The sequence below is a fragment of the Bubalus bubalis genome, chromosome 1 (assembly GCF_019923935.1).
Source record: "Bubalus bubalis isolate 160015118507 breed Murrah chromosome 1, NDDB_SH_1, whole genome shotgun sequence".
NCBI lineage: Eukaryota > Metazoa > Chordata > Mammalia > Artiodactyla > Bovidae > Bubalus > Bubalus bubalis.
In genome coordinates this window covers 127,293,808-127,316,260 of record NC_059157.1, presented here as the reverse complement: position 1 = coordinate 127,316,260, position 22,453 = coordinate 127,293,808, and the positions used below count along the sequence as shown (strand labels likewise).

Below are 22,453 nucleotides of genomic sequence, written 5' to 3'. Positions count from 1 at the left end.
TTTAAGCTTGAAATTTTATTGAAATGAAACAGTAAGTGGTTAGAGCCACAAAAAGAAAGATTATTTCAGGGAAGTGTTTGGTCCCTGCCAGGGTGGACAAAAGAACGACTTTTTCAAAGAAGTCTTTGAGTGACACTGAGCCATTACCTGCCACCAGCTGGGGAGATGAACACGCTGCTCTGCCTGTGGCCCAGCATTCCTTCCAATTATTTTTTCTGACTCTCTTTAACCCTGTCCACCTTGCTGGCAACCTCCATAAATTGAAAAGGAACATTTTTTTAAAGAAAGAAAAAAAAGCATCTAGGAATGTCATAAGTCCATGACGTGAGAAACCAGTGAGAGAGAGAAAGAGTCAGAAGTTGGATTGACCAAGAGTCAGAACCATGGCTTTATTGTGGCAAATTATGCAGTCTGCTTTCTAATTGCTGAAATGTTTGTTTGCATGGCTTTTCTTATTCTTTTTTTCTTCTTTTTTAAATGCTTTGGCCATACCACAAGGCATGGGGGATCTTGGTTCCCCGACTCTCTCCGATGAGAACCTGCATTGCAAACGGGGTCTTAACCACTGGACCACAAAGGGAAGTCCTGCTTGTTCTTCTTAAATTTTAATTGTACTCACGGTTCACATATTGCTGAAGCCTGGCTTGGAGAATTTTGAGCATTACTTTACTAGCGTGTGAGAAGAGTGCAATTGTGTGGTAGTTTGAGCATTCTTTGGCATTGCCTTTCTTTGGGATTGGAATGAAAACTGACCTTTTCCAGTCCTGTGGCCACTGCTGAGTTTTCCAAATTTATTTCCAACCTTGTGCTAGTTTTATTATTATCTTCTTACCTGAAATTCTCTGGGCAAATTTGATCGATTCTTCAATTGGGTCTGAGTTCACAATTTTATCTATAATACCCAGCTTAAGTGCTTCATTTGCTGAAATATGTCTTCCTAAAAGAAAACAAAATAAAACAGAACAATGTGAGATTAAAGCAAAAGCACCATTCTCTCTAGTAGGAAGTTCACTTGTCCTAGATAAACATCTATTACAAAATAAATAAGCACTACACTGATTGTTACAGGGAAAATTACTGCAGAGGTAATCAGAAAACTTGGATTCAATTTCCAACTCTACCTATACTATTTGTGTGAGCTATACTAGAACCATAATTTCTTCATTGGTAAATGACAATAATTATGCTTACCTGAGTAATTATGAATATTAAGTAAAAATAAAACATTTTCCTTTTATTCTTTAAATCTCCATAGAAGCACTTTATAAATTTTAAATCTCTATATAACATATAAGAGGATTGAGTCTTTATAATAATACAGTTAAAAAATAATAAAGGTAGTAAGAAAAGAGCAGTTGTAGTACTACCTGTTCTTATACTAACATATACCAAGTGTTGCCACTGATTATGAAGAGTCCTCAAATGTAAATATAGTTGGATTGACTGTGGGAAAGCATTATTAAGTTGATATTGTATAAGATATAATCAAAATATCACAGGAAAATAGGATGGACCTTTGGGTATTTTGGCTACCCAGCATCTCAACTCCTTCCTTAGTTTGTGAAATTGCTAATGTGTGAGCTTTGGAACCAAAAAGGAATGTAAAAAAGAAGTAGAGATGATCAGACAATTGTTTCTTCAGACCTGGCACCAGGATGTGGCCCATAATCCCAAACTGGACAAATGGAGGGCTTAATTGATGGTTTTCAGCTGAAGTAAACAACAGCTCAAATCTCATTTTGCAAGTGGTGACACCGAGTGTCTGGTGGTGGTGATGGAGGTGCCAGGAGCACCTCCTGTCCAGAGGTGGCACTGGCAGCCTCTGGTATAATAGCAGATTGGAAGCTCTAGGGGCTTACAGGAATTTGATGAGGGTTATCATCACTCTCAAGTTCCTCAACGGGTATAAATATGTAATTTGATCTGCATACTCTGGAGTAGGAGGTTAAGGAATATAAGCATTCCTCAACACAAGGGCAGAAGGAGAGACAGTGACACACAGCTCGCTTGCCAGCATCATCTGTGCTTCTGAAGTGTTTGTGCGAGCTAACTTGCTTCAGTTGTATCCAACTCTTTGCGACCCCATGGACTGTAGGCTGTAGGCCAGGCTCGTCTGTCCATGGGATTCTCCAGGCAAGAATACTGGAGTGGGTTGCCACGTTCTTCTCCAGAGGATCTTCCCAACCCAGGAATCGTACCTGCATCTCTTGTGTCTCCTGCATTGGCAGGTGGGTTCTTTACCACTAGCACCATCTTGGGCTTCTGAAGAGCAAGCACCAAATCAGTCTTGCAGGCACAACTCCTCCACAGTCTTGGCTGCTCTTTCAGAGTGTTGGTGGATGCCATCTCCAAAGCAAACCCTTCATTCCTGGTTCTTATTAGTGTTTCAGGGAGCTACCAATGGGTTTTATTGATCAGATAGACAATTCAATGATTTGGGGCAGGGGTCACTCTGTAACAGCAATATTTGGGCAGTCTGCTGGAAACGCCTCTGAAGGCAGGCCTCCAGATCTCCTCCTGGGGTGAGGAGGACAGGGAGGAGTGGGTAAGTGGCTTCAAGGATGAAGTCTCCCAGGTATAAAACCACTTAAGTGAGGGATGAGCAAATCAGACTCCCCACATTAAGGGGCCCAAAGAGACACAGAATGGAATATGAAAATGCAGCTACTAAAAGTATCTTTGGGGCAACTGAACAGCAGAGACAAGAGATACCCACAGGATGGACTGAAAATTCCTTCAGCTGTAATGATTTCTTCTGACCTGGATTTCACAAAAGTTGGGAGTACTGCTACTGTTTGTATGGAGTCAATGAGATTTCAGGTACTTTTATTCTGTTTCAAGGATCTGAAGAGAGAGCTCTGTATATCCAACCCGAATGCTCATGCTGAGATTTGAACTTGTTCTTTCTTATGCTGCTCTGAGTGTAGACAATAACCACTGTTCAATCTAATGAGAGCCAAGCCTTGATCTACTACAAAGAGACTGGGGCAACTTGAAGTTGAGACTTCTCCAAGCCAGGTAATCTCATTTTTTTTTTTTCCAATTTCCTTTGTGGCTTCTTTTCCAACGTTCAGAAAAAAATTTCTACACAGAACCCTTGCCAGATGCCATTTTAAAGTCCCCCTAAAATTATAGAGACTACTTAAAAACACAGGATGATTCTAATGTTAGCATTCTTCTCATTCATTGTGACCTTTTCTGTGCAAATCAAAATCCATCATATTCTTACTGCTTTTACCTCTTCTCTTCATCATGTTAAAAATAGTGATATTTCTATAAGCAACAGTGTTTTGAAAAAAGTGAATCCTAGATCACTTTTTTGCTTTTTGTCAAAGAAGCCAGGTTCCTTCCTGATTTCCTTCAAGATATCCTTGCCTTTCAGGCTTAATACTGAAAGCAGGAACACACAATTCCTCAGCATTCCTCCAAATGCTTTAATTTCTGTCAACATAAACCTTAGAATTCACAGACTCATTTCACACTGTTATGAATTCTCACCATATTTTATGCTTCTCTGCTTCCTTTCTATTTTGCCCTTTGCAGAATGAACCCTCTTGTGTGCTTTGAATTTCTGTAGTATGTTGGGTTGACTGTAAGCATTCTCTTGTGAATTCTGCATTAGGGACTTAGAACAGTTCACATTCTTAAAATTGCAGTTACCCTACGATTGTAAATTAAAGCGATTTCTAATCTATTTTACTGAAGACAAGAAATTTAGTTTTCCTAACTCCCCTTTCAAGCTCTACAGAATTTATAACACCTCCTTATTTAAAGGCAAAAAAAAAGCCATTTTAGACTTTAGTCTAAATTATATATTAGTAACTGTATAAATTATACATTAGATTGTCAGGAGAAATATCAATAACCTCAGATATGCAGATGACACCACCCTTATGGCAGAAAGTGAAGAGAAACTAAAAAGCCTCTTGATGAAAGTGAAAGTGGAGAGTGAAAAAGTTGGCTTAAAGCTCAACATTCAGAAAACGAAGATCATGGCATCTGGTCCCATCACTTCATGGGAAATAGATGTGGAAACAGTGGAAACAGTGTCAGACTTTATTTTGGAGGGCTCCAAAATCACTGCAGATGGTGATTGCAGCCATGAAATTAAAAGATGCTTACTCCTTGGAAGGAAAGTTATGACCAACCTGGATAGCATATTGAAAAGCAGAGACATTACTTTGCCAACAAAGATCCGTCTAGTCAAGGCTATGGTTTTTCCAGTAGTCATGTATGGATGTGAGAGTTGGACTGTGAAGAAAACTGAGTGTGGAAGAATTGATGCTTTTGAACTGTGGTGTTGAGAAGACTCTTGAGAGTCCCTTGGACTGAAAGGAGATCCAACCAGTCCATTCTGAAAGAGATCAGCCCTGGGATTTCTTTGGAAGGAATGATGCTAAAGCTGAGACTCCAGTACTTTGGCCACCTCATGCGAAGAGTTGACTCATTGGAAAAGACTCTGATGCTGGGAGGGATTGGGGGCAGGAGGAGAAGGAGACGACAGAGGATGAGATGGCTGGATGGCATCACCAGCTCGATGGACGTGAGTTTGAGTGAGCTCCGGGAGTTGGTGATGGACAGGGAGGCCTGGCGTGCTGCAATTCATGGGGTCGCAAAGAGTCGGACACGACTGAGCGACTGAACTGAATGATGTATTAGTAATTATATAGACTCACATTATTTTCTAATTTGGACCATGTGTGCACAGTTCTGTATTGTGGTTTCTGTGTCAAAGCACAGGTGTTTTGATTAGCAGTTCTCAAAATTTTTAGTCTTGGGACCCCTTTGTACTCTTAAAAATTATGGAATAATCTAAAGAGCTTTTGTTTATGTGGGTTATTTCTATCAATATTTACTATATTAGAAATTATAACTGAGAATTTTTAAATGTGCCTTTATTAAATCACTTTAAAATAATCATGATAGACCTATTACATATAAACATAAATAATTTTATGCACATAATCCTACTTTAAGAATTTAGTGAGAAGAGGGTCATTGTTTTACATTTTTTAAAATTTCTTTAATTTCTGGTTTAATAGAAGATAGCTGGGTTTTCATTTCTGCTTCTTCATTCAATCTGTTTTGATACCACATGGCATAAAATAACCTCTTATTATTATGAAAACAGTTCTGACTTCAAGGACTGCCTCCCCTCCAGCCCCCTGTACCCAACACAATAGTCTTAGGTACACCTAGGAGTCTGTGGGTCACACTTTAACAACTCCTGATTTGGACCACATTTAAAGACCATGTAGCATCTTAGTATATGAATCCATACATTTAGAATTTATTTGTGGCAGGTGTGATTTTAGCTACTTTGAGAGTAACCTTTTGTTGTATTTTGTTTTTATCCTTTGGAAGCTTGCAGGATTCTATTTACTGAAAGTTTAAAATCTTTATCAAAACACAAGACATTGAATTTCATCAGATTTTCCAGGAAAATGGTGTGCCTGCTAAAATACAATCTCTGATTCTTTTAAGTATCTGAAGAGTTTCTTCCCTTTTTCCCTTTGATTATTGCTTCTCCCATTTTTGCTTGTGCTCTGGAAGCATTTATTATTCGTAGCAGAGACCTCTATTAGAGACCTTCCATGTCTGCTGCCTTCATTTGCATTTCATGTATCTTTTTAAAAAATTCTTCTGAATTCTATAAGTGGGTCTCTATCCTCCATGTTGCTGATTCAGTAGTCTGTCCTATTGCATCCTTTATTTAATGCTTCAAAAATTATTTTGGCTAACATATTGATTTTAAACAGGTTTTTTATTTAATAAATAATATATTTTCTTTTCTAATTCAGAATATTGTGAGTTTTCTAACCTTTTTCTTTTCTTTAATCAGTTTCAACAGACTCACATTTATGTTTCATTTTTCTAATGTCATAGAATATTTTCATAGATTTTAGGTTGAATTTTAAAGGTTTTGTCTGTTAGTTTGTCTTAGTCATGAAATAATGTTTGCTCATATGTATTACTGGTGACTGGGAGCCCTGGGTACTAAAACTTGCCCTTAACATCTTGTTTGAATACAGAGAAAACCCACCTGGACCTAACTAAATCTGAAAGGCTGGCAGGATAAAGATGTCACTTGCAATTTCTTCCCCAGTACCCTGGGTGCGCTTCAGTGACCAAGGGAGATTGGACCTAGAAAACAGCAGCAGAAGGAAGGGCAAGGCACTTGTAGTTCTCCACATCTGAATGGATGGAAAACATCAGGGATGAACTGCAATGTGCCCAAGCACATCTTTTGTGGTTACTGCTAAAGATTAAGTTGTTTTCAGATGGCATTTTAGGGAAATTGTGGAGAAGCAGCAGTTGTTGTAACTGATCCACTTTTCCAGAATTACCTCTCTCATGGTTTTCAGAAGAACAGAAAAGGTTAGCTATTTACTCATTAATTAAATCTAAATTTATTTACATATTAATTTCCTACAGGGCAGTACCTACAAAGCTGGTGTTTTTCCCCATTAACATCAGTAGGGAATCTTCAACCTCCAGTAACAACTTTTTTTTTTAGCATCTTTTCTCAGGAAGAATGTTTTCCAGAAGCAAGACATCAGGAATCTAAAATAGGTCAGCAAACTGTGCTCCTTCCAGAGGCTAGGAGAGAGAATCCATTTCCATGGCTTTTCTAGTCTCTGAAGGCTGCCCACATTTATTCTTCTCTTCCTCCATCTTCAAAGCCAATTTGTACCCTCTTCTTTCCTCTCTGACCTCTCTCCTTCCACTTCTGAGGACCCTTGAGATAAGCTGGGCCCACCTAGAAAATCCAGAATAATCTCACATCTTAAGACTCTTAATTTAATCATATTTGCAAGGTCCCTTTTGAACATAAGGTAATATATTCACAAATTCTAGGGATTAGGATGTGAACATCTTGGAGAGGGGCATTGTTATGCCTACCATAGTTACCATTTATAAAATATCTCCTAGGTGACAGGTACTCTACCAGAAGCATGTCATGTAATTTCATTATTACTTAGAACAATTATGTGGTTGTTTTACTGATGAAAAAATGAAGACCAAGACGAGTTCAGACAATCTTGCTTCTAAATTCCAGGCCAGTCTATCCAACTGTCTACTTGACAACTCCACTTGGATGTCGAACTTCACACGTCCAAAACTAAGCTCTTGCAATTCTTCCCTACAACCTGTTCTACAACAGAAATCCCCATCTTGGTAATGGCACCATCCTTCCAGCTGCTCAGGCCATTTAAATCATTCTTCTCTCCCCTTTCTTTCACCTCTACATTTGATATGTCACAAAATCCTGGTTGGCTCAAAATATATCCAGAATTTGACCGTGTCTCACCATTTACATTGTTACCACTCAGGTCTACATTTCCATCATGGCTCCCTTGGATTATTAAAGCAGCCTTCTAACCAGTCTTCCTATTTCTGCCCTAACTTCCCATCAGTATATTTTCAATAGCCAGAGTGATCTTGTAAAACACATAAGTGACAGCATGTTACTCTTCTGCTCAAAATATTCCAACACTTTTCTACCTCATTCGGCAGAAAAGTCAAAGTTCTCTCTATAATCTTCAAGGCCCTATAGGATGTGACTTCACCCCCAACTACTCTTTCCCTTACTCACCTCACTCTAGCTTCATTGACCTTCTTGCTGTTCTTTGAAATTTCCGAGTAAGGCTTACCTCAGGGCTTGGTATTTACTATTTTCTCCATGTGAAGTATCTTCCACTAGATATTGGCAAATCAAACTTCCTCCATCCCTCAGGTCTTCACTCACATTCATTTCGTAGGAAAGCCTTTCCTAGCTATTCTACCTATACAATTTTACCCACCCCCAGCCTATCATTTCACATTTCCCTTTTCTGCTTTATGTTTTCTCCTCAGCACTTGTCTCCATCTAATCGACCAGATATACTACTTACATAACAGGTAGCCATGGCGTTTAGTAAGAGTACACAGCATGGTAGCTGGTCACCAAAGTGACCTGCCATGTGTTTGACTTCTGGGTATTTAAGCTCCCCTCACAAGCTGAATAGGAAAGGCTCATATAATCAAAAGGATAATTCAGAAAAGATGGCATGGAACTCCAACGCTAGGTCATAGAAGACACTGCCGTCTTTGCCTTGCTCCCTCTTGGACCAGTTACTCTAGAGGAAGCTGGCTTCCATGTTGTAAGGAGATACAGGAAACTCTAGGGAGAGGCCCATGTGGAAAGAAAATGAAGCCTTCTGCCACAGTCAACAGGAACCAGCCATCCATGTGACTGAGCCATCCCAGAAGTAGATCCTTCAGCCCCATTCAACTTTTCAGATGACTGTGGCCCCACTCAGTGTCTTGGCTACAATCTCAAGAGAACCCTTGAGCTAGAACTCAACTAAGCTGTTCCAAAATTACTGACCCACAGAAATAAGGGGAGAAAAAACAATGCCAATCAAACCATGACTCCAGTGAATGTAAGAGGCATCTTGAGTTCAAAGATGTGGATACCACTGTGCATTTTTGAACAGATGAAATACAATAATGATAATTATTCTTGTTGTTTTCTATATGTAATGTCTATAAGGGCAGGAGTTTTGGTAGGTCTGATTTGCTGCTATAGGTCCACTGCCTGCAACAGGGCCCAGCACATGAGAAAAAAATTAAACAGCTATTGCATGAGTAAATAAAACTGAACTTGTACAAAGCATACATGTTCATATGCAGCACAGCTGGGATTCAAGCTCAGGTCTTTAATTCTAAAGCTTGTGCTCTTTTTATTGCCTATTCCTTGGAATACAGTCTGTTACCAAGATGTTCAACTTATTTTTACTCAATCCTCCTCTTTCAATAGAAAGTCAGATGTAGGAATAATAATATATAGCTAACATGTATTACCATGTCTAGGACTGTTCTAAGCACACTGTATTCACTAATGCATCTGATCTTCATCATATCACCATATGGTAAGCACTGCTGTTATATACATTTATGCGGAAATTAAGGCACAGAGAGGTAAAGTGATTGACTCAAGGTCTCACATTATTTCTGTTTGGAGTAAACAGTGATGCATGCACTATCTTCCAACCTTACTTCAACTGGAAATATCTTTTATATCTTTTAATATTTGGTAAACGCAGGGTCTCTAAGGGCTTATTTAGTGGCTCAGCTGGTAAAAGAATCTGGCTGCAATGCAGGAGACCCTGGTTCAATTCCTGGGTTGGGAAGATCCATTGGAGAAGGGATAGGCTACCCAGCCCAAGATTCTTGGACTTCCCTGGTGGCTCAGCTGCTAAAGAATCCACCTGCAATGTGGGAGAAATGTTTTCTAGTGTTGCATTGTTCACATTCCCTACTGAAAGATTACAACTTCTATTTGAAGCTAATATCTTTACACCTGGAAAATGAAAAATTCAGTCATTTCCAAACTAAAACTTGAAATCTTTCCTTGGAAATTCTAGTTTTAATTCTTGTTTTATATTATGATTTCTAAGTAAGATCTGAATATAATGCACCCTATGCAAAAGCAGTGTCTATGAGTAAACTCTTAAATGTGATTAGGGCTTTGTATATACTTTCATCTAAAAGGTACATATATTTGCTCTTCATGGTAAGTTTTTTTTAATTTAAATTTATTTTAATTAGAGGCTAATTACTTTACACTATTGTATTGGTTTTGCCATACATCAACATGAATCTGCCACGGGTGTACACGTGTTCCCAATCCTGAACCCCCCTCCCACCTCCCTCCCCATACCATCCCTCTGGGTCATCCCAGTGCACCAGCCCCAAGCTTCCTGTATCCTGCATCGAACCTGGACTGGTGAGTCATTTCTTATATGATATTATACATGTTTCAATGCCATTCTCCCAAATCATCCCCCTCCTCCCTCTCCCACAGAGTCCAAAAGACTGTTCTATACATCTATGTCTCTTTTGCTGTCTCACATACAAGGTTATCATTACCATCTTTCTAAATTCCATATATATGCATTAGTATACTGTATTAGTGTTTTTCTTTCTGGCTTACTTCACTCTGTATAATCGGCTCCAGTTTCATCCACTTCATTAGAACTGATTCAAATGTATTCTTTTTAATGGCTGAGTAATACTCCATTGTGTATATGTACCACAGCTTTCTTATCCATTCATCTGCTGATGGACATCTAGGTTGCTTCCATGTCCTGGCTATTATAAACAGTGCTGCGATGAACATTGGGATACATGTGTATCTTTCAATTCTGGTTTCCTTGGTGTGTATGCCCAGCAGTGGGATTGCTGGATCATATGGCAGTTCTATTTCCAATTTTTAAGGAATCTCCACACTGTTCTCCATAGTGGCTGTACTAGTTTGCATTCCCACCAACAGTGTAAGAGGGTTCCCTTTTCTCCACATCCTCTCCAGCATTTATTGCCTGTAGACTTTCGGATTGCAGCCATTCTGACTGGTGTGAAATTGTACCTCATTGTGGTTTTGATTTGCACTTCTCTGATAATGGTAACTTTTGAGAAGCTCTCAGGAAAGATATTCTTTCCATTTTACAGATGAGAAAACTGACATCAAAGAAGTTAAAGTACCCTCTTAACATTACATGGGTAGAAGACTATCAAGCCAGAATGTTTCTAAATCCTTGTCTATTTCCTCACATTGATCCAGGCTGCCATTGGCAGAGTTAGTACTCACCTGAGATAATCAAATCAAGTGCAGCAGGCACTCCAACAAGTCTGGGGAGAAGCTGGGTTCCTCTTGCACCAGGAAGGATTCCTAGTGTGACTTCTGGGAAGCCAATTTGAGCCTATCAAAGATTGAAGGCATAAAGGTCATTAGAATGAGATGACACATTCAGAGTCAAGGCAAGCATTCCCTTGGGTTTCTCACACCCTCAAAAACATTGTTGCACAGAATTCAGTGAAAGTTTCTACAGAGGAAATCAGTGTATACCCTCTCCTTTAATTAACAGCATAAACAGAACTGTGCCATCACTAAGTCTTCATGTTGAAACATGTCCCTAGCTCCTTATACATTTTTTTCTCTGACTCTATTATGACCTGTCTCAGCCAACCCAAATAATAATCTCCAGAAACAGCTCTATGGAGCCCTGAAAGAGCCAAGCAGCCAAGAAATTACAAAGACAATCCAAAAATTGGGAGAGAATATTTTCTAATCATATGTCTGGAATATATAAAGAACTTTTAAAACTCAATAATAAAAACATAAATGATCCAATTAAAATGGGCAAAGCATCTGAAGAGACATTTCTCCAAAAAGATATAAATGGCTATTAAGCACATTAAAAGATGTGCAATATCATTAGCCATCAGGGAAAGACAAATCAAAACTACAAGATACCACTTCATAACCACTAGGATGGCTGGAATGAAAAAAAAAGACAGACAATAACAAGTTTTAGAGAGGATGTGGAGAATACAAAACTCTCATACATTGCTGGTGGGAATGTAAAATGCCACAGTCACTTTGGAAAACAATTTGGCAGTTTCTCAAAGATTAACTATAGAGTTTCCATATGACCCAGCTGATCCCATCACTTCAAGGCTGATAGGGGAAAAGTAGAAACAGCAGTAGATTTTATTCTCTTGGGCTCCAAAATAACTGCAGATGATGACTTCAGCCATGAAATTAAAAGACACTTGCTCCTTGGAAGAAAAGCTATGACAAACCTAGATTGTGTATTAAAAAGCAGAGACATCACTTAGCCTACAAAGATTCATCTAGTCAAAGATGTGGTTTTTTCAGTAGTCATGTACAGATGTGAGAGTTGGACCATAAAGAAGGATGAGCTCTGAAGAACTAATGCTTTCAAATTGTGGCGCTGGAGAAGACTCTTGAGAGTCTCTTGGACAGCAAGGAGATCAAACCAGTCAATCCTAAAGGAAATCAACCCTAAATATTCATTAGAAGGACTGATGCTGAAGTTGAGGCTTCAGTACTTTGGCCAACTGATATGAAGAGCCAATTTATTGGAAAAGACCCTGATACTGGGAAAGACTGAGGGCAGGGGGAGAAGTGGGTGACAGAGGATGAGAAGCCTGGATGACATCACCGATTCAATGGACATGAGTTTGAGCAAACTCTGGGAGATAGTGAAGGACAGAGAAGCCTGGTGTGCTGCAATCCACGGGGTCACAAAGAGTCAGATATGACTTAGCAACTGAACAACAACAACCCAGCTATTCCACTCCTATATACATAACCCAAAGAAATGAAAACATGCCCACAAAAAAACACTTGTGCGAAAATTTTCATAGCATCATTGTTTATAAATCCAAGAAAGGAGAAACCATCCAAATGCCCATCAAGTAATAAATGGATAAAGAAAATATGGTATATCCATAAAAAGAAATATTCAGTCGTGGGAAGGAATGAAATACTAATGACATGCTACAATGAAAAAAATAATGCTGAGTGGAAAAAAACAGACACAATATATTATATGGTTCCATTTTCATGAAATGTCTAGAATAGGCAAATCCATATAGACAGAAAATAGATTAGTGGTTGCTGGGACTGGGGGAGAGGGAAACGGTGGGTTACTCCTAAATGGTGTGAAGTTTCTTTGGGGGTCAATGAAATATTCTAAAGTCAATTGTGGTAAACACTGCATAACTCTGTGAATATACTAATATACTATTGTACTGTACATTTTAAATGAGTGAATTATATGGTATATGAATTATATGTAAGTGAAGCTATTGTATGGTATATGAGTTATATGGTATATGAATTATATGTAAGTGAAGTATAGAAAGGAAGGTAGGAAGGAAGAAAAGAAGAAAGGTAGGAAGAAAGAAAGTCAGGCAGCAACTCAATTCAGATGAGAGGGTGAGCGTGAGACCTTAATCACATGGCTTGCCTAGTCTTAAAAGTGGCCAAAGCTCTGTTAGTCATTTCCCAGGTATATGGATGGGAGGAGGGTACTGAAATACAGACCGCCATTTATCCAAGTTGTGATGCCAACAGCTCCAATATACCTGGAATGTTTGGGTCTCTCTCACATGAGGCTTTCCTAGCTGTTAATCACCATTTTCCCCACCACTAGTCATCCCCATTCCCTGACTTATTATTGCTTGTAACTTAGATCTGCGTTCAGTGTTCAGAAGGTCATGATGTAAGGAACACAGAAAAAGGAACACAAGATATGTGTCTTTATTTATGCATGTGTGCACACTAAGTTACTTCAATCATATCTGACTCTTTTTGACCCCATGGACTATAGGCTGCCAGGCTCCTCTGTCCATGAGATTCTCTAGGCAAGAATACTAGAGTGGGTTGCCATCCCCTCTTCCAAGGGATCTTCCTGACCCAGGGATTGAACCAGAGTCTCCTGAGGCTCCTGCATTGCAGGCAGATTCTTTTACCTCTGAGCCACCAGGGAAGCTCATCTTTATTTATAAGTTTCATTAAAAAAATTAAAACAAAGGGAAAAGGTTAAATAAATTATGATGAATCTATTAGTATAAGAGGGGAAATCATATAACCATTTAAAATGATATTTTTAAGAAATATTTCCAATAAGATTAACAGTAAATTTCTCATCAGAAACCATGGAGGCCAGAAGGTAGTGGGATGACATGTCTGAAGTACTGAAAGAAAAATACTATCAACCAATAATTCTACTTCCAACAAAATTAGTCTTTAAAAATGAAGCCAAATTAAGACATTTTTCAGATAAATAAAAACTGAATTTGTTGCTAGCAGATCTGCCATACAAGAAATCCTTCAGCATAAAATGAAAAGACACTAGATGGTAACTTAAATCCACGTGAAAGAATAAAGAATACTGTTAAAGGGTAATTATATGGGTAAATCTAAAAGATAGTACTAATGTAATTAATTTTTTGCTTGTAATTCCTCTTTTTTCTTATCTGATCTAAAAGACCATTACATTAAGCAATAATAATATATTTATGTTTATGGGCATGCAATGTATAATGATATAATTTGTGACAATAACAATATAAAGCAAGTGTATAACAGAACTGTAAGGGAGCAAATTTTTTGCATACTATTGAATCTAAGTTGGTATGAATCTGAACTAGTTTATTGCAAATTAAGATGTTAATTATAATCCCTAGGGCAACCACCACTAAGAAAATAACTAAAATATATACAGTAAAAGAAACGATAAGAGAATGTATCCATTTATCCATTACCAGAACTTATCCATTTAACACAAAGAAAAGTATTAATGGAGAAATTGAAGAATTAAAAGAAATATAAGATGTAGAAAACAAATAGGAAAGTGGCCAAAGTCCTTCCTCATCCGTAATTATGTTAAATGTAAATAAATAGTAGACACTGGTAGAATGGATAAAAAATATATAATAATAATTTAAATATGGTATTAGTAGAAAATAGAATACAAGTACAATAAAATTCCATAGATTTTTTTTAAAGAAAGGTTGCAAAGAAAAATAAATGTAAGAAAAAATGTTACACAGGAAAAGAATCAGAATGAAAAAAGATAAAATGTTAATAGCAGTTATTTCTAAACTGTGAGTTTATGGTGACTTTAATATAAAGATGACTTTATTGTATTTTATAGTCTATTACAATGATGAATATTACCTTTATTATCAGAAAATATATCACTTATAAAAGTATTACTATTGTAAGGCAGGCATCACAAACTTCAATCTATATGTCTAATAACCTAAATTAAATCTATTTTCAGAAATAAATGGATTTACTAGTTGTGTGCTGTTTTCAATAGGAACTTGTCTTCTTAAGTACTAATAATTATGAGACCACAAAACTGAAATGTTTGAGATAGGAAATGAAAATTTAAATAAACATGCATACTCAGAAGTTACGTCCAAATATTTAATATTTCATACTGTATAAGCATGGCTTAGTGAAATTTGATGTGGGCAATAGCACTGTACAGGAGTTCCCCTTTAGCTAGTGGTTCACAGGGAGGGCCAAGGGCTAGTGAAGGGCCAGTTACAGGCTCAGGGTAGCAGCTATTCATCAACTAGAATGGACATAATTCAACATTTCGACAATCAGTGCCACTCTACTGGTATATAACAGCTGAACACCAGTGCCAGAAATATCTGAGAGTTATCTATCAACCAATAAGCTAACCATTTACAGTGATCACCTCTTATGCTTATGACAACATTTAATGCTAGCTTTAAAGAAAAGCTCCCTACATAAATTCCTGTATGGAGCCCCTCTCTTACCTCTGCATGGGCAATTCTATAGTGACAGCCCAGGGCCAGCTCCAGTCCCCCTCCTAAAGCCAACTTTTGGATAGCTGCCACCACAGGCTTCTTGTTTCTCTGTATTTCATCTACTATATCTCCCAGTTGTATGTCAAAGGTCTTACGAACTTTGAATTCTCTAATATCGGCACCTAAGAACACAGAGAAAAGGAAAAAAGAGAGCTGAGGAAGGCTGAGGCTTTGCTATTTAACAATAGACTATCAGATAGCACTTAAGGACTCTCAGATCTCTTTGGATCCCTGAAACACTTTATTCTTCGGCTGCAGACGCAGTAAAGCAACAAGTAGCCTGAAAAATGTAGAATGATATGAAAGTCATCAAATATTTATCAGAAGTCCTGTAATCTAAAATCTGTTTTTCCATATGATAGTAATAACTCTACCTTCAGAAAAATTTGAAAGTTCAGAGAAAGGAAGCAAAAATTCTGAGATTGAGTTAGCCCCTCCTCGTTTTTGGCATGATATTGCTCACCAACTCTTTTCACAGCCATTTAGACCTGTATCTTTTTTAAGGGCATCAGTTATTACAATATAAAACCTCATAAAATGCATACATATTTGTGAGTTATATGTTGATCAACCAGCTTAGAATTACGTTCTTCTGGTAGACCCTTTTGCAATCAATGAAAGTAACATTTACTCGTTTTCTTAATTACAAAAATAATAACTCATTATAAAGTGACTTCCCCCATGACTCAACAGGTAAAAATTCTGCCTGCAATGCAAGAGACACAGGAGATGCAGGTTGGATCCCTGGATCAGGAAGATCCCTTGGAGAAGGTAATGGCAACCCACTCCAGTATTCTTGCCTGAGAAATCCCATGGACAGAAGGAGCCTAGCTGGCTGAAGTCCATGGAGTTGCAAAGAATTGGACCACAACTGAGCAACTGTCAGGAAGTGTTTAACAGAAGGATTCCTATGTGCTGTTTCTCATAAGTCCTTTGTTCCTTATCAAAATGGAACAGCACGCTGCTCCCAGGAACTGAGGTCATTATGTGAGACAGGCTTGAATCTCCTTTAGTAAACATTCTCTTTGCGACAAAACTGCTTAGTCTCCATCCCCTTTCTTGAGATATGGGTTGTCTCCTGACCTTGTGACCATTATTCCCTTGTTCCCTTGGTAATGGTTGCTGTACATTTGGTTTTCTGATCTTTATCACTGTCGAAAGAAATTTCTTGTACAACAGCCTATATATACTCTCAGAAAGATCATTAAAGCACCTTTGCTCCATCAGAGCTTGGGTCCCCGTGTCTTCCTTTCTTTCTTTCTCTCTCTCTTTCTCTGTCTCTCTCTCTCCGGCTAATTATCTGGAGCATAGAAATCCGTCGTGCTCACTCTCCTGCACGGGCTTCTAAGACCCTCTCGAGAAGGTGCCCTGTGCCTTCACCCCCTCAAGAGGGCCCGGTGCCTTCGTGAGTGATGCAAGCCCTGTGTCAAGGGCTTTATTGGTTCTCTGCGTAAACCAGGGAGTATCAGCCTCTTTCTCTCTTTCACTTTCTTACCGTCAACTCCGGAACACCAGTCCATTAAAGGACCCCAACAAGTGGCGTCAAGAACAGAGACTCTGGTATACGTGGCACTTCGGATGCAGTGACTCCAGGCTTATTGAGGTCAGGGTCTATTGAGGTTGGTAAGTACTAAGACATGGGTCAAATGGCTGCAAAGCCCCATCATTTCTCTACTTTACTTCACCATTTGTTTAAAGTTCAGGAGGTCCTGGTTTCATGCCAACGAATAGAAGCTTGCCTTCAAACAGTTCAGTTCAGTTCAGTTCAGTCGCTCAGTCGTGTCTGACTCTGCAACCCCATGAATCGCAGCACGCCAGGCCTCCCTGTCCATCACCAACTCCCGGAGTTCACTCAAACGCACGTCCATCGAGTCAGTGATGCCATCCAGCCATCTCATCCTCTGTCGTCCCCTTCTCCTCCTGCCCCCAATCCCTCCCAGCATCAGAGTCTTTTCCAATGAGTCAACTCTTCGCATGAGGTGGCCAAAGTACTGGAGTTTCAGCTTTAGCATCATTCCTTCCAAAGAACACCCAGGACTGATCTCCTTCAGAATGGACTAGTTGGATCTCATTGCAGTCCAAGGGACTCTCAAGAGTCTTCTCTAACACCACAGTTCAAAAGCATCAATTCTTCGGCACTCAGCTTTCTTCACAGTCTAACTCTCACATCCATACATGACCACTGGAAAAACCATAGCCTTGACTAGACGGATCTTTGTTGGCAAAGTAATGTCTCTGCTTTTCAATATGCTATCTAGGTTGGTCATAACTTTCCTTCCAAGGAGTAAGTGTCTTTTAATTTCATGGCTGCAGTCACCATTTGCAGTGATTTTGGAGCCCTCCAAAATAAAGTCTGACACTGTTTCCACTGTTTCCTCATCTATTTCCCATGAAGTGATGGGACCAGATGCCATGATCTTCGTTTTCTGAATGTTGACCTTTAAGCCAACTTTTTCACTCTCCTCTTTCACCTTCATCAAGAGGTTTTTTAGTTCCTCTTCACTTTCTGCCATAAGGGTGGTGTCATGTGCATATCTGAGGTTATTGATATTTCTCCCGGCAATCTTGATTCCAGCTTGTGCTTCTTCCAGCCCAGCTTTTCTCATGATGTACACTGCATAGAAGTTAAAGAAGCAGGGTGACAATATACAGCTTTGACGTACTCCTTTTCCTATTTGGAACCAGTCTGTTGTTCCATGTCCAGTTCTAACTGTGCTTCCTGACCTGCATATAGGTTTCTCAAGAGGCAGGTCAGGTGGTCTGGTATTCCCACCTCTTGAAGAATTTTCCACAGTTTATTGTGATCCACACAGTCAAAGGTTTTGGCATAGTCAATAAAGCAGAAATAGATGTTTTTCTGGAACTCTCTTTCTTTTTTGATGATCCAGCAGATGTTGGCAATTTGATCTCTGGTTCCTCTGCCTTTTCTAAAACCAGCTTGAACATCTGGAAGTTCAAGGTTCATGTATTGCTGAAGCCTGGCTTGGAGAATTTTGAGCATTACTTTACTAGTGTGTGAGATGAGTGCAATTGTGCAGTAGTTTGAGCATTCTTTGGCATTGCCTTTCTTTGGGATTGGAATGAAAACTGACCTTTTCCAGTCCTGTGGCCACTGCTGAGTTTTTCAAATTTGCTAGCATATTGAGTGCAGCACTTTCACAGCATCATCTTTCAGGATTTGAAATAGCTCAACTGGAATTCCATCACCTCCACTAGCTTTGTTCATATTGAATCTTTCTAAGGCCCACTTGACTTCACATTCCAGGATGTCTGGCTCTAGGTGAGTGATCACACTATCATGATTATCTGGGTCGTGAAGATCTTTTTTGTACAGTTCTTCTGTGTATTCTTGCCACCTCTTCTTAATATCTTCTGCTTCTGTTAGGTCCATACCATTTCTGCCCTTTATTGAGCCCATCTTTTCATGAGATGTTCCCTTGGTATCTCTAATTTTCTTGAAGAGATCTCTAGTCTTTCCCTTTCTGTTGTTTTCCTCTATTTCTTTGCATTGATCACTGAAGAAGGCTTTCTTATCTCTTCTTGCTATTCTTTGGAACTCTGCATTCAGATGCTTATATCCTTCCTTTTCTCCTTTGCTTTTCACTTCTCTTCTTTTCACAGCTATTTGTAAGGCCTTCCCAGACAGCCATTTGCTTTTTGCATTTCTTTTCCATGGGGATGGTCTTGATCCCTGTCTCCTGTACAATGTCATGAACCTCTGTCCATAGTTCATCAGGCACTCTATCAGATCTAGTCCCTTAAATCTATTTCTAATTTCCACTGTATAATCATAAGGAATTTGATTTAGGTCATACCTGAATGGTCTAGTGGTTTTCCCTACTTTCTTCAATTTAAGTCTGAATTTGGCAATAAGGAGTTCATGATCTGAGCCACAGTCAGCTCAGACTGTGACTTGTTTTTGCTGATTGTATAGAGCTTCTCCATCTTTGGCTGCAAAGAACATAATCAATCTGATTTCAGTGTTGACCATCTGGTGATGTCCACGTGCAGAGTCTTCTCTTGTGTTGTTGGAAGAAGCTGTTTGCTATGACCAGTGCATTCTCTTGGCAAAATTCTATTAGACTTTGCCCTGCTTCATTCCGTATTCCAAGGCCAAATTTGCCTGTTACTCAAGGTGTTTCTTGACTTCCTACTTTTGCATTCCAGTCCCCTATAATGAAAAGGACACCTTTTTTGGGTGTTATTTCTAAAAGGTCTTGTAGGTCTTCATAGAACTGTTCAACTTCAGCTTCTTCAGCATTACCGGTTGGGGCATAGACTTGGATTACTGTGATATTGAATGGTTTGCCCTGGAAACAAACAGAGATCATTCTGTCATTTTTGAGATTGCATCCAAGTACTGCATTTGGGACTCTTTTGTTGACCATGATGGCTACTCCATTTCTTCTAAGGGATTCCTGCCCACACTAGTAGAGATAATGGTCATCTGATTTAAATTCACCCATTCCGGTCCATTTTAGTTTGCTGATTCCTGGAATGTCGATGATCACTCTTGTCATCTCCTGTTTGACCACTTCTAATTTGCCTTGATTCATGGACCTGACATTCCAGGTTCCTATGCAATATTGCTCTTTACAGCATCGGACCTTGCTTCTATCACCAGTCACATCCACAACAGGGTATTGTTTTTGCTTTGGCTTCATCCTTTCATTGTTTCTGGAGTTATTTCTCCACTGATCTCCAGTAGCATATTGGGCACCTACCGACCTGGCAAAAAATCCCATCATTTTGCCATTACATACTGTTCATGGGGTTCTCAAGGCAAGAATACTGAAGTGGTTTTTTCATTCCCTTCTACAGTGCATTAGAATGTGCATTAGAATATGATATTTATCTTTCTATCTCTGACTCACTTCACTCTGTGTAATAGGCTCTAGGTTTATCCACCTCAACAGAACTGATTCAAATGTGTTCCTTTTTGTGGCTGAGTAATATTCCATTGTGTATATATACCACAACTTCTTTATCCATTCATCTGTCAACAGACATCTAGGTTGCTTCCATCTTCTAAGCTATTGTAAATAGTGCTGCAATGAACAATGGGATACATGTGTCTTTTTCAATTTTGGTTTCCTCAGGGTATATGCCTAGGAGTGGGATTGCTGGGTCATATGGTGGTTTTATTCCTAGTTTTTTAAGGAATCACCATAGCATCTTCCATAGTGGCTGTACTAGTTTACATTCCCACCAACAGTGCAAGAGCATTCCCTTTTCTCCACACCCTCTCCAGCATTTATTGTTTGTAAATTTTTTTATCATGGCCATTCTGACTGGTGTGAGGTGATGTTTCTTTGTGGTGTTGATTTGCGTTTCTCTAATAATGGAGAAGGCAATGGCAACCCACTCCAGTACTCTTGCCTGGAAAATCCCATGGACGGAGGAGCTTGGTAGGCTGCAGTGCATGGGGTCGCTAAGAGTTGGACACAACTGAACAACTTCACTTTCATTTTTCACTTTCATGCATTGGAGAAGGAAATGGCAACCCACTCCAGTGTTCTTGCCTGGAGAATCCCAGGGATGGGGTAGCCTGGTGGGCTGCCATCCATGGGGTTGCACAGAGTCAGACACAACTGAAGTGACTTAGCAGCAGCAGCAGCAATAATGAGCAATGTTGAGCATCTTTCCATGCTTTTGTCAGCCATCTGTATGTCTTCTTTGGAGAAATGTCTGTTTAGGTCTTTTTCCCAGTTTTTGATTGGGTTGTTTGTTTTTCTGGCATTGAGTTGTATGAGCTGCTTGTATATTTTAGAAATTAATCCTTTGTCAATTGTTTCATTTACTATTATTTTGTCATTCTCAGGGTTGTCTTTTCACCTTGCTTATAGTTTCCTTTGTTGTGCAAAGTCTTTTAAGTTTAATCAGGCCCCACTTGTTTACTTTTGTTTTTATTTCCATTATTCTAGGATATGGGTCATAAAGGATCTTGCTTTGATTTATGTCATCGAGTGTTCTGCCTGTTTTCCTCTAAGAGTTTTATAGTTTTTGGTCTTACATTTAGGTCCTTAATCCATTTGAGTTTATCTTTGTGTGAGGTGTTAGGAAGTGTTCTAATTTCACTCTTTTACACATAGCTGTCCAGTTTTTTCCAGCACCATTTATTGAAGAGGCTGTAATTGCCCCATTGTATATTCTTGCTGCCTTTGTAAAAAATAAAGTACCCATAGGTGCATGGGTTTATTTCTGGGCTTTCTATTTAGTTCCATTGATCAACATTTCTGTTTTTATGCCAGTACTATACTGTCTTAATGACTGTAGCTTTGTAGTATAATCTGAAGTCAGGAAGGTTGATTCCTCCAGCTCTATTCTTTCTCAAGACTGCTCTGGTTATTCAGGGTCTTTTGTGTTTCCATATGAATTGTGAAGTTTTTTGTTCTAGTTCTGTGAAGAATGTCATTGATAATTTGATAGGGATCACATTGAATCTATACATTGCATTTGGTAGTATAGTCATTTTTACAATATTGATTCTTCCTACTCAGGAACATGGAATATCTCTCCATCTGATTATGTCATCTTTGATTTCTTTCATCAGTGTCTTATAATTTTCTGTGTACAGTTCTTTTGTCTCTCTAGGTAAGTTTATTCCTAGATATGGAGAAGGCAATGGCACCCCACTCCAGTACTCTTGCCTAGAAAATCCCATGGATGGAGGAGCCTGGTGGGCTGCAGTCCATGGGGTCGCTAAGAGTCGGATACGACTAAGCGACTTCACTTTCACTTTTTACTTTCATGCATTGGAGAGGGAAATGGCAACCCACTCCAGTGTTCTTGCCTGGAGAATCCCAGGGACGGTAGGGCCTGCTGGGCTGCCGTCTATGGGGTCACACAGAGTCGGACACGACTGAAGCAACTTAGCAGCAGCATTCCTAGATATTTAATTCTTTTTGTTGCAATGGTGAATGGGATTGATTCCTTAATTTCTCTTTCTGATTTTTCATTGTTAGTATATAGAAATGCAAGTGATTTCTGTATATTGATTTTGTATCCTGCAACTTTGCTAAATTCACTGATTAGCTCTAGTAATTTTCTGATACTATCTTTAGGGTTTTCTATGTACAGTGTCCGGAGAAGGCAATAGCAACCCACTCCAGTACTCTTGCTTGGAAAAATCCCACAGGCGGAGGAGCCTGGTGGGCTGCGGTCCATGGGGTTGCTAAGAGTCAGACATGACTGGGCGACTTCACTTTCACTTTTCACTTTCCTGCATTGGAGAAGGAAATGGCAACCC

General features: G+C 39.1%; 1 protein-coding gene across 1 annotated transcript in view; it reads right to left on the bottom strand.

Moving 5' to 3' along the window:
- Positions 1-22,453, bottom strand: part of EHHADH (enoyl-CoA hydratase and 3-hydroxyacyl CoA dehydrogenase) — a 53,126-nt gene that overhangs the window by 20,035 nt on the left and 10,638 nt on the right. The window contains exons 3-5 of the mRNA XM_006071074.4: positions 15,154-15,326; positions 10,634-10,745; positions 833-937 (exon numbers count right to left, since the gene is read on the bottom strand). Of these exons, the coding sequence (XP_006071136.1) occupies positions 833-937; positions 10,634-10,745; positions 15,154-15,326 (390 nt within the window). The remainder of the gene's footprint in view (positions 1-832; positions 938-10,633; positions 10,746-15,153; positions 15,327-22,453) is intronic.